General features: G+C 34.8%; 1 protein-coding gene across 1 annotated transcript; it reads right to left on the bottom strand.

Annotated features, from left to right (window-relative positions):
• Positions 1-1,398: 1,398 nt before the first annotated feature.
• Positions 1,399-26,425, bottom strand: LOC101972186 (C-type lectin domain family 4 member A). The gene is made up of 6 exons (XM_005341253.2): positions 26,344-26,425; positions 23,612-23,728; positions 20,219-20,329; positions 15,737-15,888; positions 2,696-2,811; positions 1,399-1,551 (listed from the first exon to the last, which is right to left on the bottom strand). The coding sequence occupies exons 1-6, from the start codon at positions 26,423-26,425 to the stop codon at positions 1,413-1,415; spliced, it is 717 nt and encodes a 238-aa protein (XP_005341310.2). The 3' UTR covers positions 1,399-1,412.
• Positions 26,426-27,910: the final 1,485 nt, after the last annotated feature.

The raw sequence follows: 27,910 nt of genomic DNA, 5'->3' as shown, positions 1-27,910 counted from the left end.
AAAATACCTATATTAAGGAGGGAAAAACTCAAATTAACAACTTAACTTTATAACTTAGAGAACTGGAAAAGAATAGATGAACTCTAGATAGGGCAGAAGGGGTGAGGGGTAACGAGGGGGCAGGGGGTTAGCAATGATGGTGGAATGTGATGGACATCATTATCCAAAGTACATGTATGAAGATATGAATTGGTGTGAACATACATTATATCCAAACAAAGATACGAAAAATTTTGCTCTATATGTGTAATAGTAACTGTAATGTATTCCACTCTCATATATTTAAAAATAAAATCAATTAAATATTTAAAAAAAGAACTGGAAAAGAACAGACTAAATTCAAAAGTAACTGGAGGAATAAAATAAACATAGAGTAGAATACATGAAAACCTAGAAAAACAATTAAACAGATAAACAAAAATGACTTGGTTTTCTTAACAGAATTTTTAAAAAATTGATAAGCCTTCAACAAATCTATAAAAGAAAAAAGAGAAAGGACTCAATTAAAATTTTAAATGAAATTACAAATTTGCAATTTGCAACAACAAGGATGAATCTGGAGGGCATTAATCTAAGTGAAAATATCAGGCAAAGAATGGTAAATACTGTACGAACACACTTATGTATACAATCTAAAAAAATGACCATCAAGAAAAGAAGGGCAGAATGGCAGTTGAGTGGGGTTGGGAAGTGCAGGAAAAGGGAATAAGTTGGCCAAAGGTATAAAATTTCACTTAAAATATAAATAAGTTCTGGACACCTTGGTGACTACAGTTAACAATATCATATTGCATAGGTGAAATTTGCTTTTTGACAATTTTTATTGGTGTACCAATAGTGGAATTTATTGTGATATATTCATAAATGCACATAGCATAAATTTGTCTCCTTCAGAAAGATCTTAAGTGTTCTTACCAACCACAAAATAATGTAAACTATGTTAAGTAATAGAAGGTTATATAACTTGATTATAATAATCATTTCACAGTATATATAAATATCAAATCATTACTTTGTAAACTAAATATATAAAATTTATATTTCCAAATTATGCATCAATAAAGCCAAGAGGTGAGAAGGGAAAACAGATAAGTGGATAAACCACATCATATAATTTATGTCCATAAATATACCCTTAGCATTCAGACAGAGATTAGGGAACAGGCTCAAGTGTATTCTATGTATGCACAAAATAGGTTTCCAGTGTACTCTTTGTCATATAGAAAATGTCATTTTATGAATAAGCAAATGAATGAATAAACAAATAAATATGTAGACAGTTTTCTTAAAAAGTAAAATAACAACATACTTAAAAGTCTATGGAATTTCTTTCACATAAAGAGGAACTTAATAGTTATCTCTAGAATAATGGACATGAATCCAACAACATGTCCATAAAAAAGGTGTTTGATTCATAAGTAGATCTTCATCATTTCACAAATTGAGCTTTGAACATGAGCACAAAAAATATCATTCCAGCCCCATTGTTTACGATAATTTAACACAACACAACGCTCTTGGACCCTGTTGGGCTCACCTAGATGCCAGAACCTGAAACAGAGAAAAAGCATGAGGTTATTTTTTCAGCACTACTTTTAAAATGGTTAGAGACAGTTATGGGGCCATACACTGGGGTGGAACTTTGTGGAAGTCAGGGTCAAATATGCCCAGACCAATGCTTCCCCACTTCTCATGCAGTTTTTCCTCCATCAAACCTTCAATATTTCCCTTGAAAACTGTGCCCACATCACTTAACTTTTTTTCATACCTTATTGCAGCAAACTTTTCACCTAAAGACATCCCAGAGGTTGTTTTCTATTTGTGCATCCAAAGTCCTATTGCCAGGGACTGTCAATCACGTGGCTTTGTTATATAATGAAGAGATATCAGTCTGGTATCATTATCAATATAGTTCTTTTTTCCCCTTTTTACAGGAATGATTTTGGAGTCAAAAGGCAAGCAAAATCTCTAGAGAGCCTACTTATTATTGGTTTTTTTTGACAAATAATTTCATTTCTTTGATTCTCAGTTTGCCCATCTAAAAATTGAACCAGAGTAACAGCACTATATATTTCACAAAGAAGATATGAGGATCAGAGGTGGAAGTATACTAAAATATTTTAAAAGATAATATAAATGTGGGTCTGGGTTATGGCTCAGTGGTAGAGCATTCACCTCACACCTGCAGGTGAGTTTGATCCTCAGCACCATATAAAAACAAATAAAGAAAATAAAGAAATTGTATACAATTATAATTAAAAAAATAAATATTTATAAAAAAGATAATATATGTCTTGGATATTGTAATGGTATCAGAAGTTAGGATTTCTGCTTTATGAGAAATATTAAATCATAATTTAAAAATAATCTGTAATAATCTTAATAAGCATGTATCTATATTAAGGAGATATAAATAGGTTAAAAGCAAAGTACAATATACCTGAATTTGGAAACCATTATTGGATTACCTTAGCTAAATTATCTGTACTCTCCACACTCCACTTTCTCATTTCTATAAAATATGAATTGTATTATATAAGATTTTCTTGATGATTAAATGAGATAATAAAATAATTTAACCAAGTGCCCAACAGAACAAAAATGAGATATTTGAATTTCATATCTTAGAGCTGGGCACCCTGGATTTTAGGTATGATATAGGACCCAGGATTCTTTTATCTAATTCTCTACTCACATGGTATTTTCATTGTATGGTGTCTGATCAATCCATTGCCAATGTCTCTGACCCTCTGGATCTGACAACCCCACAAAATAAGCATGTGATTTATTCAAATTCCAGGTAAGAAAATCCTTAAAGAAAAGAAAAAAAAAGAAATCATATCTGTAGAGTACTCAACCACAACTGGGGTGTTTTGGGGGGTTTGTTGTTGTTTATTTAATTTATTGTTAAATTAAGCTATATACACTATAAATATATCACAAGTAACTTTATGAACAAATATGTTCACAAATAAATTATTTTTAGATTGGTAAATTTTAACTATTATTTTAATTGTATAAATTTATGGGGTAGAGTGTCATAATTTGATTCATACATACTGTGTGTAATAATCAAATCTGGGTAGTTAATATTTCCATCTTCTTTATATTTTTAAAAACTTTTTATAAAAAAATAGATTTCCTATACAAAAAACAATGAATTTTCTGAAAAAGAAATGAAGAAAATTATTCCAATCTCAAAAGCCTCAAAAAAAAAAGATAGCAAGGAATAAATCTCACCAAGGAGGTAAAAGACGTCTATAATGAAAATTATAGAACATTGCAGAAATTGAAGAACTCAGAAGACAGAAATAGATAAGATGTTTCTGGACAAGCTGAACAAATATTGTCAAAATGGCCATGCTACCAAAATCAAAATACAAATTCAATGCAATCCTCTTCAAAATACTAGTGACATATTTCGCAGAACTAGAAAAAAGAAAAAAAAAACAGTCCTAGAATTTATTCAGAAGAATTAAAGACCCAGAGTAGCTAAAACAATCCTAACCCAAAAAAAGCAATGCTGAAGGAATCACTATACCTGACTTCAAACTATACTACACAGCTATATTAACAAAAACTGCATAGTACTGACATAAAACATAGACCAATGGTATAGAATATAAGACAAAGAGACAAAACCACCCATGTACAGTCATCTGATCCTTGACAAAGTGCCAAAAACGTACATTGAAATAACAACAGCCTTTGTAACAAATGGTGCTGGGACAACCGGTTATCCATATGTAGAAAAATAAAACTAGACCCTTATCTCTTACCCTGCACAAAAATCAACTCAAAATATATCAAAGACCTAGAAAGTAGAACAAAACCTTGCAACTCTTTAAAGAAAGCATAGGCTCAGTACTACACCATATAGGCACAGGCAACAAGTTTCACAATAGGATGGTATCAAATTAAAAAGCTTCTGCATAGCAAAGAAAACAATTAGGAATGCAAAGAAAGAACCTAAAGAATGGGAGAAAATCTTTGCTGGTTTCTCTTCTAACATAGGATTAATATCTAGAATATACAAAAAGCTTGAAAAACTTCACCAAAAAAATCAAATAATTAATAGATGGGCAAATGAATTAAACAGACTCTTCTCAAAAGAAGAAATACAAGTGGCCAACAAATATATGGGGAAAAAAGTTCCATATCATTATCTGTTAGGAAACTACAAATTAAAACTACGCTGAGATTTTCATCTCACACCAGTCAGAATAGCAGTTACCATGAATACAAATAATAAATACTGAAGAGGATGAGGAGAAAAAAGAATGGTGTTACAGTGTTGGTGGGATTGTAAATTCGTACAAGCATTATGGAAATCGTTTTGAAGGCTCCTCAAAAGATTAGGCTTTTAACCACCATATGAACCATTATAGCCCTTCTGCATATTTATCCTAAAGAATTAAAGTCATCATACTACTGGAATACATGCATACTCATGTTTATAGCAGCACAATTTACAATAGCCAAACTCTGAATCCAATGTAGGTGTCCACCAGTAGATGAAAGGATAAAGAAAAGTGTGGTATATATAAACAATGGAGTTCAGCCATAAATAGAAGTAAAATTATGTCATTTTTAGGCAAATGGATTAAACTAAGACCATTATGTTAAGCAAAATATGTCAAACCCAGAAGGTCAGGGCCCACATGTTTTCTTTCTTATGTACAAACTAGAGAGAACAAAGCAAAAAAAGTGGGGGTGGATCTCATAAAAATCAAGGGGAGATAAGTAGAGGAAAGATAGAAGGGATGAGAAGTGGGGAGGGAGAGAAGTGCTAGGGAATGATATTGACCAAATTATATTGTTACATTGTGTGTATATACAAATATGTAACAACATATCCCATCATTTCTCCAAAGAACGTTTTTGGTACTTTTGTCTAATATAAAATATCTGTAGTTAGGTGGGTTAGACTCTGTGTCCTCTTTTCTGTAACATTGTTCTACTGGTCTATTTTGGTACCAATACCATGCTGTTTTTGCTACTATTGCTCTGCAGTAGTTTTAGGTCTGGAATAGTAATGCCACCAGTTTCACTCTTCTTGCTAAGGATTGCTTTGGATATTCTGAGTCTCTTATTTTTCCATATGAATTTCATGATTGCTTTTTCTATTTCTATGAGGAATCTCATTGGGATTTGTATTGGGATTGCATTGAGTCTATATAGTACTTTTGGTAGTATGGTCATTTTGACAATATCAATTCTGCCAATCCAAGAGCAAGGTGGAGCTTTCCATCTTCTAAGGTCTTCTTTAATTTCTTTCTTTAGCATGATGTAGTTTTTATTGTAGAGGCCTTTCAACACTTTCTTTAAGTTTATTCTCATGTTTTTTTTTTTCTTTTTTGAGGCTATTGTAAATGGAGTGGTTTTCCTAGTTTCTCTTTCTGAGGTTTTGTCACTGATATACAGAAATACCTTTGATTTATGGGTGTTGCTTTTATACCCAGCTACTTTTCTGAATTCATTTATTAGTTCTAGAAGATTTCTGGTGGAATGTTTTGGGTCTTCTACGTATAGAATCATATTGTTTGCAAATAGTGATAATCTGAGTTCTTTTTCTATCTGTATCCCTTTAGTTTTTTTCATCTATCTGAGTTCTCTGGCTAGAGTTTCAAGAACTATGTTAAATAGAAGTGGTGAAAAAATCATCCCTGCCTTGTTCCAGATTTTAGAGGGAATGCTTTCAATTTTTTTTTTCATTTAGAATGATGTTGTCCTGTGGCTTAACATAAATAGCCTTTGCAATGTTGAGGAATGGTCCTTTTAGCGCTAGTTTTTCCAGTGTTTTGAACATAAAAGGATGCTGTATTTTATCATATTCTTTCTCTGCATCTATTGAGAAAATTATATGATTTTTATCTTTGAGTCTACTGATGTGATGAATTACATTTATTGATTTCCAAATGTTGAACCAACCTTACATCGCTGGGATGACTCCTACTTGATCATGGTGCACTAATTTTTTAATATGTTTTTGTTTCTGATTTTCCAGAATTTTATTGAGGATTTTTACATATATACTCATTAGAGATATTGGTCTGAAGTATTCTTTCTTTGATGTATCTTTGTCTGCTCATGGATTCAGGGTGATATTGGCCTCATATGATGTGTTTGGAAGTGTTCTTTCTTTTCCTTTTTCATAAAATAGTTTGAGAAGTATTGGTGTTAGTTCTCCTTTCTCTCACCACACACAAACCTCAACTCAATATACATCAAGGACCTAGGAATTAAACCACAGACCTTGTGCATGGAAGAAAAAGTAGGCCCAAACCTCCATAATGGCAGATTAGGCCCCAACTTTCTTAATAAGACTTCTGTAGCCCAAGAATTAAAACCAAGAATCAATAAATAGGATGGATTAAAACTGGAAAGCGTCTTCTTAGCAAAGAAACATTCAGTGAGGTGAATAGAGAGAAAACAGAATGGGAGTAAATTTTTACCATAAGCACTTCAGGTAGAGCACAAATATCTAGGGTATATAAAGAACTCAAAAAGCTGAACACCAAAAAAAAAAATAACCCAATCAATAAAGGGACCAAGGAAATGAACAGTCACTTCTCAGAAGAGGATACATAATCAATCAACAAACATGAAAAAAATGCTCAACATCTATAGTAATTAGAGAAAGGCAAATCAAAACTACTCTAAGATTTTATCTCACTCCAGTCAGAATGGCAGCTATCAAGAATACAAACAACAACATTGTTGATGAGGATGTGGGGGGAAAAGGCAGACTTATACATTGCTGGTGGGACTGCAAATTGGTGCAGTCAATCTGTAAAGCAGTGGAGTTTCCTTGAGAAATTGAGAATGGAACTACCATTTAACCCAGCTATCTCACTCCTCGGTTTATACCCAAAGACTTAAAAACACTATACTACAGGTGTTGAGAGCCACAGCCGAAGGGGCCCCAGCAAACTTCCAGCTGCCAGCAAACTTCCAGCTGCCAGCTGATGATTGGCTCACAGCGGCCCCAGCAACATCTAGCTAATTGGCTCCTCTGTGGTGATGCTCATTGGAGATGCTCATTGAGCTGTTTCCCCACCCTTTCAGACTGCCAGCTGATGATTGGCTCACAGTGGCCCCAGTAACATCTAGCTGATTGGCTCCTCTGCGGTGATGCTCATTGGGCTGTTTCCCTGCCCTTTCAGACCATGGAGCTGCTCATTGGGGGACTTCTTTGGCTCCGCCCACACGACCCAGTCAATCGGCCTCAAGAGCAGGAGGATTGTGGGAGTGGGACAGGCTTGGTTTTGGTGTGAGAGGCTTGTGGGAAGCCAGTGGTGGCAGTTGGGCTCTGAGGATTTTTCCTGAGGAGCTGTTTAGTTTGGCGTGTGTAGTTCTAAAAATAAAGTTATTCTTTTGACAAGTGGCTCCTGAATTGTGCCCAGCCAGACTGTGGCATTTGGTGGCTCACGCGGGGAGCGACTGAGGGTAAGTAAACTGCTCACCCCTGAGGGCAGGCGAGAGGATGGGTAGCCATTTTAAGATTTCTCTTTTGTTTTACTTCACTTTTGTTTTAAGTTGCCTGACCCTGGAGATGAGTGAGATGGAAGAAAAACCGCTCACATCTGAGAAAAAACTATTTCCGTCTGAGGAACAGATAGGGAGAAAGGCTACAATGATTTTTTGTTGTTCGATTTTTATTTCATTCTATCTCGGTTTTGTTTGGTGTTATCTTGTTGGGTTGTATTATAGTAGAAATATGGGATCAGAAATTAGTAAAAAAACAAACCAAAAGAGTGTTAAGTAAATTGTTAGAGGAAGGAGGCATCCCAGTAAAATCAAGAGCAGTCAAGGCATACGTTGATACAATACAAAAATGTAGCCTATGGCTTTTTAAGGAGGAGTTGTTAAATATATCACAATGGAACCATCATGGTGAAGATTTAAAAAGAATGAAAAAGAAAAGCCCAGGGATTCTGCCAGTTGGCACATTGCCATTGTGGACGATAGTATCTTGTTTGCTTAGTCCAAAGCCTTCAGTTCAGACAATGGTAGAGGAAGGAGAAGACATATTGATTCAAGTAAAAGAGAAGGTCTCTCAAGTTAGTCAGACAGAGGCAAAGATTCAAGTAAAAGAGAAGGTCTCTCGAACTAGTCAGACAGAGGAAGAAAATTTAAAGCAGAAAAAGCCATCAGGGGAAAAGTTACAACAGGAGACTGCTACTAACACATTTCTATCACTAGAGGGTGTAAGGGTCCGACCAACAGCGCCACCTCTACAGGAGACTGCTACTAACACCTTTCTATCACCAGAGGATGTAAATGTCCAACTAACAAGGCCATCTCCATATGCTGGGAGGCCCCCAACCCACGCAATTGATAGTTGGGATCCTGAGACAGGATCTCAAGTATTAACATGCCCTGTATTTGAGGTAGGAGGGCAGTGAATTTACCATGCTTTAAATTTCAAAACAGTGAAGCAGCTAAAAGAGGCTGTAACAACCTATGGTCCTCAAGCACCCTTCACTGTAAGCTTGGTTGAATCCATTAACAACTTGAACATGACGCCAGCAGATTGGGCTAATATGTGTAAAGCTGTGCTAAATGGAGGTCAATACCTGTTATGGAAGGTTGCCAATGCAAGGAAACGGCTAGGAAAAATGCAGCCACTGATTATCCTCAGAGAAATCTAGATATGTTGTTAAGAAAGGAATCTTATGAGAATCAGCAGCAACAAATTGCATATGATCCTGGCATATACTCACAAATTGCTGTAGAGGCGATTAAGGCATGTAAGACTTTACAAGGACATGGAGGTTTACAAGGTCAATTATCTAAGATAATACAAGGAGCTAATGAATCTTACGCTGAATTCGTAGATAGGCTTATTCAAACAGCTACCAGAGTTTTTGGGAATAGAAAACAAGCAATGCCATTAATAAAACAACTGGCTTATGACCAAGTGAAACGTTGGTGCAGAGAAATCATCAGACCATGGAAGCATGAAGATTTAAACACATATATTAAATTTTGTAGAGACATTAATGAACAAGAACAAGTCATGGCAGCTGCAGTAAAACAGGCTTTAGATGCCAGAGACATTAATAAACAAGGGCAAATTGTGGCAGCTACAGTAAAACAGGCTTTAGATTCCAGGCCAAGAACATGCTACAATTGTGAACAAACAGGACATTTTAAAAGGAATTGCCCTATAGGAGAAGGGTTTAACAAAACTAGGTATCAAAGGAGTAGAAGACCGGGTATTTGCCCACGATGCCGTAGAGGGAGACATTGGGCTAATGAATGCCATTCTCAAACCACCATAGAGGGTACTCCATTATCAAAAAACGAACAAGGACCAGGTATTTATCCACGATATCATGGAGAAAGGCATCGGGCTCCATTGCCAAAAAATGGACAGGGGGGCCCAATGCTCCGGGGCCAAAAACCACAAATATACAGAGCACTGGAGGAACCCAGCAACCCCATCAGGGTAGTGCCCAGGACACATTGTCCATCAGATCCCACATCAGACAAACCAGAAGGAGTGCAGGGTTGGACATCTGCGCCTCCGCCAGATCAGTACTAACTCCAGAGATGGAAGTTCAAATCATTCCCACAGGGGTAAAAGGACATCTTCCCAAAGGAACAGTAGGCTTATTATTGGGACACAGCAATTCTACTCTAAAAGGACTTATGATAAGTCCAGGGGTAATTGATCCTGATTATGAAGGTGAAAGAAAAATTATAGCCAGTTCTCCAAAGGGTATATCAGTAATTTCACCAGGAGATAGAATAGCACAGTTACTAATAATACCAAGCCTACATGATAAATTTTCCAGTCGTGCTGTAGAAAGAGGTTCCAAGGGATTAGGCTCCACAGGTGTAGATTGGGCTATGCTTTCATTAAATTTAGATTCTTGCCCCATGTTAAAACTAAATATTCAAGGACATGAATTTAATGGGCTACTGGATACAGGTGCAGACCTTAGCATCATCTCTCGTCAAGAATGGCAAAAACATTGGCCATTACAACAAGCCACTCAAACACTTCGAGGCCTAGGAGTGGCGACTAATCCCGATAGAAGTGCAATGGTATTAGATTGGAAGGATCCTGAAGGATGTGAAGGAACTATACAGCCATATGTATTGGATCATTTTCCAGTAAATTTATGGGGACGGGATGTCCTAGATCAATTAGGTTTGACTTTAACAAATAACATTAATCAAAATGCACCCACTATTATGGCTAGACAATGTTTTAGGAAAGAAAAAAGATTAGAAAAACAAGAACAAGGTATAGCAGCACCAATAAAAATAGATCACGGAACAGACAGACATGGGTTGGATTTTCAGAAAGGGCCACTGAGACAATAAAAAATACTTGGAAATCAGAAAGATCAGTATGGGTTCCTCAGTGGCCCCTGACTAAAGAAAAGATACAAGCAGCCCATGATCTGGTCAAACAACAATTAGCGGAAGGACATATACAACCTTCTGTATCTCCCCATAATACTCCCATTTTTGTCATCAAAAAGAAATCTGGTAAATGGAGATTATTGCAAGATTTAAGAGCCATTAATAATGAGATGGTTATTATGGGACCTGCTCAATCGGGTATTTCTCCATTGTTTGCTTTGCCAAAAACTTGGTATGTTTTAGTTATAGATATTACAGATTGTTTTTTTTTTTTTTTTGCAATTCCAATTCATTCTGAGGAAAGTCCACGTTTTGCATTTACTATCCCTGCACTGAATCATGAAGGTCCTGATCAGAGATATGAATGGAAAGTACTCCCTCAATGGATGGCTAACAGCCCAACTATGTGTCAAATTTATGTTAACAAAGTAATCCAGCCACTTAGAAATCAAAATCCTGAACTACAAATATTTTACTATATGGATGATGTATTATTAGCACACAAAGATAGAAACACATTGCTAGAATGTTATGTCATACTTACAAACTTATTAAAAAATATAATCTAGAGATATCAATAGATAAAGTACAATTAAATTTTTCAATTAATTATTTAGGAGTTCTATTATCCTCAACCATGGTCTGTCCACCAAAAATTCAAATACGAGTAGATCAACTCAAATTACTTAATGACTTTCAAAAGTTATTAGGAGACATAAATTGGATAAGACCTTATCTAGGTAAACCAACAGGAGAGTTGGGACCTTTATTTGATATCCTAAAAGATTCATCAGATCCAAATTCACCCCGCATGTTAACACCTGAAGCAAAAAAGGCATTAAAAAATCATTGAAACATATATGGAAAATATGCATTTGGATAGAATTGATATGTTTGCCTTTATTATTTATTGTACTACCAACAAAAAATATTCCTACAGGAGTATTTTGGCAAGAAGGTCCATTATTATGGATATATTTATCTTATTATCCTAATACTATTCTTACTAGGTATCCTGAGGTTGTAGGACAATTAATACTCAAAGGAATAAAAGCAGCAAAGGGAGTGTTTGGAATTTCTCCCAATAAAATTATTACTCCATATACTATGAATCAAATTGATGAATTAGCTAATGAGTTAAGTACTTGGGCAATAATCATGTGCAAATCTAATGTTTCATTTGATAACCACTTACCATCTAATCCTTTATTGTCTTTTTGCTCATCGCATCCTGTAATTTTTCCAAAAATGACAAGAAAAACACCTATCATGAATGCTCCAAATATATTCACTGATGGGTCAAATAATGGTACAGCAGCAATAGTTACACCTGATCAAACTTTTACATTTTTAGTACCCGAACAATCAGCTCAAAAGGTAGAGCTTAATGCAGTATTACAAGCTTTTGTGATGTTTAAAGATTCTGTATTTAATTTATTTTCCGATAGTCAGTATATAGTTAATGCTATAGTACCCCTTGAAGATGCTGGTAGGATTTCCCCTTCCTCTACTGTTTTCTCTTTGCTTTCCAGTATACAAAGTCTAATCTGGGACAGAAAAGATCTATTCTTTATAGGACATATCAGGGCACATACAGGATTGCCTGGAGCCCTTAGTTTGGGCAATGATTTAGCAGATAAAACTACACATGACATACATATTTTCTCTCCACTAGAAGAAGCTATAAATTTTCATAAAAGGTCCCATGTCAATGCTAATACTTTACAAAAGCATTTTAAAATAACTAAGGAACAAGCTAGACAAATAATAAAACAATGTCAAAATTGTATGACCTTTTTACCACAAGTTAATCTTGGAGTCAATCCTAGAGAATTGATACCTAACCATATTTGGCAGATGGATGTCACACACTTGCCAGAATTTGGAAAATTAAAATATTTGCATGTTACAGTTGATATTTCTTCTGGATTTTTGATGGGCTCCTTTCATGCTGGAGAAAAAACTAAAGATGTTTTAGCTCATTGCTTACAAAATTTTGCCATGGTGGGTGTTCCAAAACAGTTAAAAACAGATAATACCCCTGGTTATACTTCTACCACTTTTAAACAATTTTGCTCGTCATTTGGCATTACTCATATAACAGGAATCCCATACAATCCTCAGGGACAAGGCATAGTTGAAAGAGCTCATCAAACTATTAAAATGTACTTATTAAAGGAAAAAGACGGAATTGGGAAGGGGTACATATTCCCCAAAGATAAACTTAAAATAACCCCTTTTACTCTAAACTTTTTAAATTTGGATTCATCAGGACTTAGTGCTGTGGAAAGGCATATGTGTCCAAAAAATGTACATAAGCCCAAGGTACTTTGGAAAGATATTCTAACAGGACAATGGAAAGGTCCTGACCCAGTAATTGTCTGGAGTTGGGGGTCTGTTTGTGTGTTTCCACAGGAGGAACAGCAGCCGATTTGGATTCCGGAGAGATTAACTAAAGTTCTGACCCAGTGATTGTCTGGAGTAGGGGGCCTGTTTGTGTGTTTCCACAGGGAGAACAGCAGCCGATTTTGATTCCAGAGAGATTAACTAAAGCGATTTCTACAGACCAAAAAGAAAATGATTTGGCTCAAATTCATAACAGCTGATATCCAAAACTCCAATTTGGCTATTCTTACATCTGCAACAGAACCAGGGTACTTTTTTCAATATCTATTTTATTATTGCCCTTTCCCATATCATGAAGTTCTATTGTGTTTTTTGAGCTCATACAGACCTAGGTTAATGTTTTGCTGATCAGTTCTATTTTTTGACTATAGAGTTTTTAAACATTGCAATGGAGATTTCACCTGTAAAAAGTTATAAGACCTTTACTATTATGTTATGTGTTGAATGTATTATATTATGTTTGTACACTTGTGTTTTGTGTTATATGTTTGAATGTACGTATTTCCATATATCATATATAATGAGCACTCATGAAAAAATTGATCCAAATATTGTTTTTATTCACGTGATTTAAATGCTTTAATTTAAATTGGGTAAACAATGTTGAGGATTGTTTTAATATGTGAACAAAAAAGGAGGTTAACAGATCTGTTTGTTTACTTTCACCTTTCCTTTTTATTATATTTAATAATTCTCTTCAAGATAATGTAAATTGTTAAGAAAATTGTTTTCTTTTAGTGCCTTCTGGAATGTTACATAATTTTTTCTTTAGCCATTATTGCCAGAATTCCTATCTTCATCCCAGTGCCGGTGAAGACAAAGATATAAACAATCTACAGCTTCTGCAATAGCCATCACTGAACTGCTTGCAGAACTTTCCTGGAATATGTATCACCTGTATGCATTGTGAACTATCTGTTGGAGCAGGGACTTGTGGTAGTGTTGGGGTATTTTTGCTGATGATGTCATCGGTGGTACAAATTTTCCAAAAGGAGCCGTCAATTGGCTTGGTGTATCTTCCTCCCTTCTGTTTGTCATGATCGTTCAGCTAAAATTTTGGGTCCAACAGAGGTGAGGCAAAGAACATCACCCCCCCGCGCTAGTACAAGTACCTCTCCACAGGTGTGGCTGTATACTGGACCAGTAGTCAGTGATGGGTAAGATCCAATTACAATGGTACCAACCTAAGACAGGAGGCTGATGCCTTGAGGTCAGCTCATCTAACGGGTAAGGATCATATGTACTATTGGACAACCTAAGGCAGGCACGGTCCCTAAGCCACATGATTCTTGTTTAAACAAAGAGGGGGAGATGTTGAGAGCCACAGCTGAAGGGGTCCCAGCAAACTTCCAGCTGCCAGCAAACTTCCAGCTGCTGGCTGATGATTGGCTCACAGCGGCCCCAGCAACATCTAGCTGATTGGCTCCTCTGCGGTGATGCTCATTGGGCTGTTTCCCTGTCCTTTCAGACCACGGAGCTGCTCATTGGGGGACTTCTTTGGCTCCGCCCATGCGACCCAGACAATCGGCCTCAAGAGCAGGAGGATTGTGGGAGTGGGACAGGCTTGGTTTTGGTGTGAGAGGTTTGTGGGAAGCCGGTGGTGGCAGTTGGGCTCTGAGGGTTTTTCTGGAGGAGCTGTTTTGTTTCCGTGTGTGGTTCTAAAAATAAAGTTAGTTTCTTTTGACAAGTGGCTCCTGAATTGTGCCCAGCCAGACTGCAGCATACAGAGACACAGCCATATCAATGTTTAAAGCAGCACAATTCATAATAGGTGAATTGTGAAACCAATCCAGATGCTCTTCAGTAGATAATGTGTATGCATACACAATGGAACATTATTTAGCATTAAAAGAAAATAAAATCATGGCATTTGCAGATAAAAGAATGGGGTTGGAGAATATCATGCTCAGTGAAATAAATCAATCCCTAAAAACCAAAGGCTGATTGTTTTCTTTAATATGAGAATGCTGACTTATAATGGCAATGGTGGGGGGGAAGAATGAAGTAACTTTAGAGAGGGAAAAGGGGAAGAAGGAAAAGGGAGCATGAAAGGGGGTAGAAATGATGGTGTAATGAGTTAGACATTATTACCCTAAGTACATATATGAAGACACGAATGGTGTAGAAATACTTTTTGTACAACCATCACCTGAAAATTTGTGTTCTATATGTGTAATATAAAATGAATTGCATTCTGCCATCATGTATAATTAATTAGAATAAATAAATAATTTAGTAAACAAAACATTCCATCAATCTGTACAAATATAATAAACCAATTTTTTTAAATGTAGCAAAAATCTTTTGATACATAACTATTATACATATTAAAGGTTATAGTGTGATGTTTCCACAGAGATCTTTATATAGAAATGAGGTGGGAAGCAAGGAATAGCCACATGGGGTTCCCAGAAGTGCAGGTTTTCTCAGCTAAACAGGGAAGTATCATATTTTCATTAACTATGGAAGCAATTCCTATCCATAATCATAATGAATTCCTATCTCAGACTTATTTCCCCACTTTTGTTATTAAGGCAGCATTCTTCAAATTTGTTCATAATTAAATTCTTACAAATTTAATTATTTTTCACAGATTCTTAAATTTCATTCCTAATTGCTGTGACTCTTAATTTCACTTTATTTCCCTATTCAACTTAATACCTCTCTCTGTAAAACACTTAATAATTTATAAAACATATACATATTGGAAGAACAAGCTGCTATTTTCATGCTTTCACTAAAGCCCCAGCTATTATTTTTAATTCCATAATTTCTCTCAAGTTAGCTTAGTTACATTGAAGAAGGTACAAGGTGTGGAATGTGAAGGCTGAAGAAGCCTCTCCTATCTGTCTTATGGAAAATCATCTGTCACAGCTCCAGTATTCCTTCTTAGCAAGGATATGTACAAAAATCAGACAGGCTCATGACTCCATTGTCTCTCAGAAAGTACCTGCTCTTCCTTGCTGTTGATCACCACCAGATGAGCCTCCATTGTAGAGCAGTTCTCCTGACTCTCCTTCCAAGATCTTTGTTTAGAAGAAATAAAGTAGCAACTGGAACTAAATGACTTCCAATTCTTTGGGCAACAGCTCCAGACTTTTCCTTTATTGGGAAGAAGGAAATATAAATGCAACATGAGAAAATCTATTTTTAAAGTGTGTTTATTATTAAAATTAAGGACCAAAGGAACCACATGAGCACCATTATTCTATCTTTATCCAGATGTAACAAAGAGCCAAGTCTGCCTTCATCAGGTATCAATGTGTCAGGGCCCATTTCTCCTGCTGAAGTGGTATCAGGAAAAGCCACAAAAACATATTAATTAAATAAGACCCCACCTCTGAAAACTCAATCCAAAAATGTCCAAGGTTCAGCAAAAGATAGCTCTTTACACCAAAAACCAGGAAGTTCTCAAATGTAATAAAAACTGATAATCAACTGATGTAAAAAATCATGAAAACAAAAATGTTAAAATTATGTAACAAAGATTTTTAAAGCAGCCATAATAAAGATGCTCTAATAAGAAAAAGCAAATATTCTTCAACCAAAGTTTTTAAAACAGCAGACCCAACAAAGAAACAGAGATATAAAAAAAACTATAGAAATTTTATCATTGAAAAATATAATCACATTTTAAGATGTCAGTGTAGGATTTAACATCAGAATGGAGGGAACAGAGGAATAAGTGAATTGGGAGAGACAAAAAATGAGAATTTTCCAACCAAACACCAGAAACATAATAAAAACAATAAACAGAACTTCATTTATCATGATTTCAAATGTGAATATACCAAACAACAGGTTTTCAAAATATATGAAGTAAAAATTCACACAAGTGGAAATAAAAGTTGAAAACAGATTAATAAAATTAAAGAAATCCAGGCAGAAAATTAGAAAACCGTAGAAGAACAAAAACTTTATCAACCTACAGAATCCAATCAACATTCTTAGAAGAGTCTACTCACCAACAGACTACCCATTCTTTACAAGTGCCCATGGAGCCTATGACAAGATAGACCACATACTGAGATACAGAACATACTTCAAGAAATTTAAAATCACTAAAATCATATAATGTCATTCAGCAACAATGAGAGCAAACTAGAAATCAATGAAAGAAAGAAAACAGAAAATCTCCAAACACTTGAAACTAAATAATATATATAAATAACCCATGAGTTAAAGATGTGTCAAAGATAACTTTAAAAAATACATTGAATGAATGAAAATAAAAATACAACATATCAAAATTTCTAGGATATTATTCTTCAATAAAAAGAGTCAGGGCTCCTCATAGGAATGGTTAGTTCTAGATAGGGACAAAAAACAACAGACAACATGAATCTAGAGCATTTTGTAGTTACAGAAAGTAAAATACAAAAACAAACAAAAAACACATTGATGGCAAATGACAAAGGCCACAAGAGCCAAAAGAAAGACCACCCACTAGTCAAAGTCAGAATAACAAGATAAATGAAGTGGCATTGGATTATAATCTGAAATATAAAGTAAGTAGACATTAGTACATGCAGATGTAAAAGATAGAGTAAATTAATAAATGAAATAGAAAAGACAAACCTCAAATGCATAAAATTCCAAATAAATTATATAGATACTTCTTGATGGCTAATTTTATATACTAGTTTTATCAAGCATTCTGGGTATTGCTTCAAGGATATTTTTGAATGAGAATTACATTTTAATTTGTGAAATTTTAGTAAAGAAATTTGCCTTCCAAATGTGAGTAGATCTCATCCCATCATTTGAAGATCTTAATGGAACAAAAAAGTGCCCCCCACAGGCAAGAGAGAATTCTCCAGCAAATTTGCCTTTAGACTTCATCTGCAACATTTGTTCTTCCTGGTTCTGCAGCAGATTGTCATTGCTCTCAAACTGCTACTTCTCCTGAGTCTCCACCCTGCTGTTTACCCAGATCAAATATTAAACTTTTCAAGCCTCCATAATTGCAAAAGCCAAATCCTTAAACTAAATTGTCATATTCATATTGCATCTGTTCCTCCAGACAACCCTAAGTACTCCATCCTAATGGACAAGAATAACTCCTCAATCTTAAAGTTTGAGCTAGGCATAGTAACTTCTTTTCAAACAGTACAATGTGGAAATGGAAGAGGAAAAAGTAGCATTAAGTTCAGCATCAATTATTAAAAATTATTTTGATAATATATACTCTTGAAATAATGTGATGAAAATAGCATTTTACATCTATGATCTTCCTCCCCAAAACCAAATAATCCCAATCTAACCATTAGAAAACTTCAACTTTTAATAGAGAGACAGCCTACAATATATAGAACAGTATTCCCCAAAATTGTCAGTGTCATCAAAAACATGGAAGGTCTGAAATCCTATCACAGCAAATAAGAGACATGACAATTAAATGTAATTTCACAGGCTGCATGGGACTTTAGTATAGAAAAAGAACAATAGTTGAAAACTGAGGAAAAAAATAAGAACTGTGAGATAGGAAGGTGGCTCAGTGATAGACTTGTCTAGCATGTGTGAAACCCTGTGTTTAATTCCCAGTACCAAAAATATTGTAATTTAATTAGTGATAATATGTTAATATTGATTCACTATTTGTAGCAAATACTTTTAATTACACAGTGGTCAGTGTGTGCAGTATGGAATTAAAACTGGATCTTTCAATATCATATGCTTATGTTTTTGTAAATGGAAATATGGTCTTTAAATAACATTAATATAGATAATTCAATCTCACAATTATATAGCCATTATCATTATTGTCAGCAATTTTTTAACTGACATGTGAGAAAAGGAGCTGTACTGCACAGAAACTTCTGAAAAAAAAAACAAGCTGAATAAATGCAACAGCAATATATCCTGTTTCACAATAAAGTTTCACATGAACAACTTTGAATTCACAAACAATAATTTTAGACACTATGAATTATATAATACACTTGTAGCTTAGAATGATCATGAGATTCCACTTCTTATTGTGATCTCCCTGGTAATCACAAATTCTGATTTGGGATCATTACCTACTACAGTAATTGAATTCTACACACATTAAGTTTTACCTTTCTACAAAATAACTTGATAATGCTTAATAAATTTAAGCAAAAGCTAAAGACAACTACTTGTTTTTTAAACTTAAATGAGTTCTGTATTTTACTGATCCTCATATACATCAAGGTGTAATATATACATAATAACTTTACTATACTCTCACATTTATTATAAATGTTACACTGTTATATAAGGCATATATTTTGGACAAAATCTGTTCTATTTTCACTACTAGTAAAAGTTTTCAGATGTTCAATGAATTTAAAATTTAAATACATTTTGAATATATTATTTAACTTTTTAGGGTTTCTGGGCACAATGAATTTTCCAAAAATAAGCAGTGTTTAAGAAACATGTAGCTACATTTTTTTTCCATTTGTATTTTCTCTAACCAGTATGTATCCACAAGTTCTGAGTATTGGTGAATAAATTTTGGAGGCATGGTCACATTGTCAATTTTCACATTTCAAAACATTCTCTACGCCATGGTTATTGTGGTGAGGATTAAATGTTGTCCCTTTCTTAGAGTAATGGTCTCATTTGTATAGCTTCTCTCCAATGTGTTCTCTCTGATGTCTAGTAATATATGATATATAATTTAAAATGTTTCTACATTCTCTACATTTATATGTCTTCTTTCCAGAATAAGTAGCCTAGTGGTGAAAATAATTGATTTCTTATTAAAAGCTTTGCTGCATTTTTTCAATTTGTAGAGGTTCTTTTCTGTATAAATTCTGTTGTTAATAAGGTTTACTCAATATCAGTCATAAATATCATACATGTATAGTGAAGAAACGTCATCTTTGAAAGAATATAATTGTTTTTCTAAATCAAAAATTACTATTTTCACTTTTGAATACTGAGGAAAAAATTATATGAAATCTATTTTTGATGTTTAACACTGAAGTGTAATATTTTAAACTTTTAAGTTTTTGTTGCATTTCAGTTTACGTTTAGGAATTTTTATACACTGAGCCACATTCTTAAGCCCTCTTTCCACTATTTCAAATGTTGAGACTGTATTGCTAAGTTGCTTGAAACCACACTAGGTTGCTGAGGCTGAATTTAAACTTCTGAAACTATTCAGCTTCCCAATTTGCTTGGATTACAAGCATGGACCATCATACCAGGTTTACAGTGCATTTTTTTTACCTATATTTACCTTATGTATGTAATATGTCTTTATAACTGAATATTTGTTTATATGTTAATACTCATGTATTGCATCCTGTTGTTAAATGACAGATATAATAGTGTTCCACTTGACTAACTGTTCTATGTAACAGTAAAACATACTGTTGAGTAAATAATATTCTGGCATCTGTTAATACTTTTACACATTTTAAATAAACTTAATGTGGAATACAAAAAAAAGTTTTACCTTTCATGGTTGAATTGATTTTTACACAATCCGAATTTGCATGAATCATTTCTTTTGTAGAATTTTCATAGTGTTTTTCTTTGAACAACTGAGAATTTTTTTGAAAGAAAGCTGTAAAATAGAATAAAAATCATTTTTCTAGTAGCATTAGGTTATTGCTCTATACATTGCTTTCTTGCATTCTACACAGAATTACCTGATAGGACAGAGACTGACAGGAAAAGTTTCCCCTTGACTCCACAGTCAATGGAATCATGATCCTACTACTTTTAAATGATTAGGTATCTCTCAGGAAGAGCTAAAAGATGAAGAGTTAAAAGAGGACATGACAGTTCCATCATAATGGGACTTAAATGATCTTGTCCACTGTGTTCTTCAAAACTTAACCTAAGATGCCAACAAAGGCTAACTATTGTAGGAAGGAAGTGGAAGTTATTTAAGGAAGTACACCACCTGGGACTTTGGGGGAAGGAAGAATTTGCTAATTTTAAGCAACTCTGGCTTATCTTAAAGAACAGAAAAAAATGTTTTTCAAAAACCCCAAGACTGATCAAGAGAAAAGTGTTCTTCATCTCTTTTGTCTTTTAACTCTCTTCATAAAAACTGATTCTAACTCCTCAGTGCACCAGGTCTCTCCCATTTGAGAACTAATTCACACCTCCCTCTAGGAATTGAATTTTCTGAGTTACAGTGGTATCTCAGTATTACAGCACTTGCTTAGCAGATGCAAGACCCTGGGAGAAATTACTGCAAGAATTTAAATTTCCTCTTTCCCCCTAACCTTCTATTTGTTCCTTCACCCACTTCATTGTGGCTTTGGCTTTCATCAATTTATTAAAACAATCCTTGAAATGGATCATCAGTAATTTTCTAGGACCACTTATTAGTAGTCTTCTAATGACCTTCTTGCATCATTCACCCTGGGTTTTCCTCTGTAGCTCTTTGTGCAGTGCTCTACCTGTTCCCACATCCACTTTCTTGCTGCCGCTTCTTATCCTCTTCCATCAGCTCTCTTCCTCCATTCAACTTTTTAAAAAATGTAGCATTTCCAAAGTTCCATCCTAATCCCTACTTCTTGCTTAATGTCCTCTTCTGGATTGATAGCATATATTCCCTTGCTGGGACTTGCTGTCATTATGTGAATGACTTCCAAAACTCCAGACCTCTTTTCTAAAATCCAAGCAAATATGCCTGCCACTGGACATGTACATTTGTGGTTTGACACATTTCTCCCAAAATGTAAATAATCATCTTTACCAAAAAAACTGCTATGCAACCTATATTGTCTACGTATTTGAATAACTTCTTAACTGATGAGTTTACAAGATCAGTATATATATTCACACTTAACTTCTCTGTGTCCTTTAATCCCCAATATCATCAAACCTTGGCCTCCTTCATTATATCTTCTTTACCATTCAAAGCTACCTTTCTTCTCTTTCTTCATTAGCAGCACTATCATTAAATGATGCTCTCAATGTTTCAAATGGGATTATGAATTAGCATCTGTTTGGTGCATTATAATTATACATAATAATAGGATGCACTGTTACATAATCATATGTGCTCATAATATTATTTGGTCAATTTCATTCCTTGTACTCCAATTTCTCTCCTCTCTTCCCTCACCCTGTCCCCTTCCTCTACTACTCTTCCCTCAATTTTCATGAGAGCTCACCCCTTTTTCTCTTTTTGCTCCCAAATTATCATATAAGAGAGAAGACATACAACCAGTGACTTTCTGATTCTGGTTTATCTCTCTTAACACAATGCTGTCTACTTCTATCCATTTTCCAGGAAATAACACCTCTCCTTACCTTCACTCTTGTCCTCATAAATCCATTTTCACACCTCAGTAAAAGCATATCCCCATAAGTTAAATTTGACTATGTCAATTCCTTCCCCAGAATTCTGCAAAGGCTGGCCAGGACTGACTCACTGCAAGATGGGCCTCAATATTTCACCCGCCCTATACTCACACCCCTTCCCAATGTGACTTTCCATGTTCTCCAATCAACAAGTGGGGTCTGTTACTTCACCACTAGAATATAAGCTGACTTTAAGATTCCATTTGGCCAAAAGAACATGCAAAAGTAACCATGCTAAATAGAAATTGAAACTTCATTGTACTTGGTTTTCTTTTCCCTCTTTTTTGGAAATCTGCCAGTGGCCATGTGAACAAACCCAGGTTATCCTGATGAGTAATGAGGAAATGTGGTTATTGCCCCTTTCATTCCAACTGACATGCTGTTCCTCAAAAGCCTAGGTGCCTATGATTGGTTCCTAACAGCATATGCATGACTGAGTTCAGTCAGGACCAATAGAAACTCCCAAAAAGACCAGTCTAAATTGCCAAGCCACAGATGCATGAGCTAAATAAATAGCTGTTTCAATCCACTGTTTTAGACTTCTTTATTAAGGAGCAAATGATATTTTATAAAATATCAAAATTTTTTATAATGGTAATGACATTCTTCATGATCTGAGTTCTGCTTATGTCTGTCACAACCAACTTCATTTCATAGTTATTCACATAGTACTATATGCCATGTTTATATTTCCCCCAAATCTTTGATACTGTAATATGTCTATGTTATTTTTGATACACACAGTCATACATGTCTCCTCCTTCAGCAAACCTATCTCAGCCTCCTGTGCTTACTTCTTACCTGAACAACACTTCCCATCTACTGTTGTAAGCACTGGTTATTTTGACTATTCTATTAATGTCTTGACACCAGTATCTGTGGCTATTTCTGGATTCTCTAACAAGGCACCTAGCAAACAATATGTATGGCTATTGTTACTTATCAAATTACCAAATTAATGAATGAAACATGTATTTTAATATATGCTGATATTTATGACTTTTGAAAACTTGATAAACTCTGAAATACAAGATATGCATAAATCTACTTATTTGTTAAATTGACTCTTCCTGAGTTATCACACCATTGATCAAGACAGAAATTATTAGAAGGAAATTCACTGGAGAACTCTTCCTGGAACATTTCTTGACATCTTCTGCAGGTTCACCTGCTCATCCCAAAATATAAATGTCTGTGAAGTCAAATAAGGCTAGCTTTATAAATACAAGTAAGGAATTATAGATGTTTCCATACAAAGAATCTAATATAGAACTGATGACTCATACATTTCATTCTGTAAACCAACACATACACATATATCTACTTTTCAAATCCAATCAATGAAGATGAATCCCATTGTTTTTGCAAAAGCAAAATTCCCAGTAAATGCTCAGGAACTCTATCCACCCACCCAACCCCCCAATATTTTTCAAAGTTATAGATCATTGTGAAATGTCAATTTCTAATGAATAGCTTCTATTTATGAAAGGCAGGCATTGCTAACTGACTTAGTTGGCATACTTACTGATAAAAGAGACAGACAATAAGATTTCCTTCATCAGGAAAAGTATCAGCAACAAGGCAAGAAGAAGCTTGGAAAAACCAAAATTACTCTGGTGAGGAATGGTGTTTTCCCTGGTATCTGAAGAATAAATCAAATTAATTCATCAGTAATGAATTCTATCCTCATCAGTAATAAGTTCTATCCTTATTTCCAGTTCCTCCTCTATGTGAGTTGGTTTTTGTCACTGTGATCAAAATATCTTACCAGAACAACTTACAGTAGAAAAATTTTATTTTGGGTTTGTGGTTTCAGAGGTGTCAGTCCATGGTCTGTCTTCTCCATTACTCTGGGCCTGACATAAGGAAGAATATCATGGAAGAAGAGTGTAGTGGAGGAATGCTATTCAGCTCAAGATAGCCAGGAAGCAGAAAGAACAACCAAGGAGCCAGGGAAAAATATAATCCCTTGAGGAATGATGTTGATCAAATTATATTGTTACATCATGTACATGTATGAATATGTAACAGTGAATCCCACTATTGTGTAGAATTATAATTCATCCATAAAAATATTGAAATAAAAAGAATATAATCAAAAGGCATGCCCCTGTGACCAAATTTCTTCAGCCACACCCTACCTGATTACCAACCAGCAATCCATTCTAATTATTAATCCATCAAATACATTAATCCACCAGCTAGGTTATGGGTCTCATAACTATTTGATCTCTTAACATTCATGAATTGCCACATAAACTTTTTAGAGCACATCTCATAATCAAGCCATAACATTTTACTCATGGCCCTCAAAACGTCACATCTATCTCACAAAAAAAAGAAAGAAAGAAAAATACATTTAGTCCATCTCCAAGAGTTCCCATAGTTTTCAAAGTTTCAGACCACATCCAAAGTCTCCTCTGTGACTCAAGACAAACTCTGTGTTGTGAGCCTCTATAAAAATCAAAAGTTATATACTTCCAATATACAATGACATAAAGTAAATGTTCCCATTCCAAAAAGGAGGAATAAGGATATAGAGGAAGGGATGGAACCAAAACAAGTGAAATTCAATCAGGCAGATATTAGTTTCTGTAACTCCATATCAAGAATCTGGGGAATATCGTGGTGCGATGTAATCTTCAAAGAGCTTCTGCAGCACCACCTAAATTTCTTTGCTGGTTGTAATTCAAGAGGTCGCTTTCTTAAGCTGACTCCCTCTACAGCCAACAGCTTTCCTCAGCAGACATTCCACATTACCTGCATGTCTTAATCCCTGAGATCTCCATTCCAGCTTCAGCTTCCCCTTCACAGCTTCATGCATGCCCTCTCAAGGGAATCCTGAAGGGATTCCAACACAGCTTCTCTTTGTCTGAACACTCAAGTCTTCCTTTGAAATCTCAGTGGAAACTTCCATGATCCTCTGGCTGCCATCAGCTGAACAGCTCTACTCTGCCATGCCCTTCTACCATGATGTTCTGCCTCACCTCAGAGCCAGAGTGATGGGGCTGACTCACCAAAGACTGACCTCTGAAATGTTGATCCCAAATAAAGCTTACTTCTGTAAGTTGTTATTATCAGGTATTTTTGTCACAGTGAAAAAAAAGGAAACTTTCTCCTCTTATTACTTTAAATTTTCTTCTATAAACCACAATCACTAATACTGTGAATATTTGAAATAACATGAAAATGGAAATTTAAAAATAAATGTTTATTACAATAACATTATAAAATACCCAAAAACAAAAATTTCTAACATTGAGAATAACTATTGTTAATTTTTTGGCACATGTCTCTTCAGCAATTTTTGAAGTGTTTACAACATATATGTGCATGTTTCCATTTCATTGACATACATATTTTCTGATTTCTGATACATTATTTACTTTTATACTGTATCATGAACATGTTTTCACCATAATTTGTTTATTAATATTTTTATTTTTGTTGCTTATTACTTATTACATATTTAAATAATATTTCAGATTGCATCCATTTATAAGTAAACTATACAAGATAAATCTTTCTAACAAAGTTTCATATTTTTAAGATAAAGTCAGCCTCTTTAGTCACTATTTCATGGTTAAAAAACATTTTCTGGACAGGGGGCATACCTTCAAGCTTTTGCTTAGGATACATAAAACCTAAAATTGGTCGCCACCAAATATGAGGGGGTCAGTGAGGGCACATTCCATTCAGATAAAAGCACTAAATAGGAGAAACACTTTCCTTAAATTATGTATATTGTCTTAATTTATTCATTTATTTATTTTTATTTATATATGACAGCATAATGCATTACAATTCTTATTATATGGCCTCTGGAACAGGAATCCCCTGTGTTTCTCCTTTGCTAGAAAAGCAATAAGCTTTTTTTTTTCTTTTTCTCAAAAAAAATTACGTATATTGTCAATGATGAGGAGGAAAAACTCAGTATTATATTCTTTCAGTTCTGGAAATATAGGTACACACATTTTTACATATTCATACCTGAAAGCATATACAATAGAATTCGACATCTGATTTTCTGTAAATGATAATATTAAAGAAAGTATTATGGATGTTTTCTTTCCCATTTGCAACTTTACAACACCTTAATTCCTATCTACAGGCAGCACAATCCTCAGAGATTTCTGGGTGTCCCAGACATGATCACTCAGATATAACAGCACCTAACATTACCTCTGCCCTGCTTATTTACAGTCTCTTTATCTTTCAACTCATAATTAACTTTGACCACTGAAAAATTATTTTTACCTGCAGGAGAATTTGAGTTGGTGCCTGAGGACTTCAATTCATTTTTGAAATTAATTTCAGCATAATTGGTTCCCAAAGCCATCTTGAGAAAAAACTTTCTTATTTTTTCAGAAATCCCATGCAATATTTTTCTTAAAACATATTACAAATGAGAATCCAGCTTGAGAGTAAATTGTTCTACCACTTAACTAGATGAAAGCAGAAGTAATAAATATGCACACACCCCTAAGATTGAAAACATGTGAAACCACTGGGCCACAGAGGTCCGATCTTTGTGACAACCAGATGAGAATTTCAGCTGTCATAGTAAATATAGCTAAGAAATATAACAAAAGCGGTAACTCAAAAGAAATAGGAAGGAAAGGAAAAGAGGAACCAAGCAATTAAAGAAATCTTTTCTGAGAACTTCATTCTATAAATTCAACAGCAAAACTAAAATTTGTGCACTTCTACGTGCAAGTGTAACCTCTTTTTAGCCAACCACCTGAGCAACACTTGTTCACATTGCGTTCATATCATCATGTTTGACTGATAAGGCAGCTCTTTTGTACTACATTCTAAGGTTATCATTGACACAAATCTCCTGAATACAGGCTGCCCATGTTCAGAGCCACCTTCCTTTAGCATGGTGGGGAAGCAAAAGTTTAAATTTTATTTTCAGATGGTGTTCCTCTGTGATCTCTGCATTCCCCTGCTGTTCATAATCAGTTCCATCATGAATCTCTATTCATTTTGCTACTGGTTACCTTGAGAACTCCTGAAAGCCATAATAAAAGAGGAGGCCATCTTTCATTTCATACTTATCTCTACCTTTACTCCCCACATCACATTAACAACCAGCTCTGGAAGGTACATATGATTATACTTAAAAGTTAGGAAAATTGAATGGAATACATATAGAAGAGAATGAACTTGAGTGCAAAATCTGAGGTTTTTGTCCAAAGGATAAAATGTAATCAGTCCAAAAACCAAATCTTTCATGTAGGACCAGTCCAGAGGGTTACTTTGAATTCATGCCCAGGTTCTTTACTATCAGATCTCCCAAAATGATTCCCCTTCTTGTAATAACCCCTAAATCTTTTTTTCTATTATATCTGTCTCCCTCCCTCCACATCTCTCCTTCTTTCTCATCTCTATATTTGTATCCATTCCATTTCTACGTGTGTGTGTGTGTGTGTGTGTGTGTGTGTGTGTGTGGTTTTGGGGATTGAACCCAGGGCCCTGTACATGCAAAGTAAGCACTCTACCAATTGAGCTATGTCCCCTAACCTTACATTTATTTTTGTATCAATATATACTGAAAACCGTAAATTCACAGTAATACTTCTAATTCAATGGCTCAGATTTCATTTTCATTTTCTCAATTTTCACATTTCTTTCTGTCACAATTCTATCACATCAGTGACAGAAAGAAATTTGTGTTCATTATGTTTACACTTATTCACTTATTTTTAACTTATTTGATTTTACTCTGGATGTTACCAATCTCTCATCTTTTGTACCATCTTTCCCTAGACATTCTTTTCTCCATGATATATCCTTTACTCCCTAGGCCAACCACTGTCCT

The sequence above is a fragment of the Ictidomys tridecemlineatus genome, chromosome 6 (assembly GCF_052094955.1).
Source record: "Ictidomys tridecemlineatus isolate mIctTri1 chromosome 6, mIctTri1.hap1, whole genome shotgun sequence".
NCBI lineage: Eukaryota > Metazoa > Chordata > Mammalia > Rodentia > Sciuridae > Ictidomys > Ictidomys tridecemlineatus.
The sequence above is the reverse complement of the archived record's forward strand: the minus strand, read 5'-3'. Positions and strand labels throughout refer to the sequence as shown.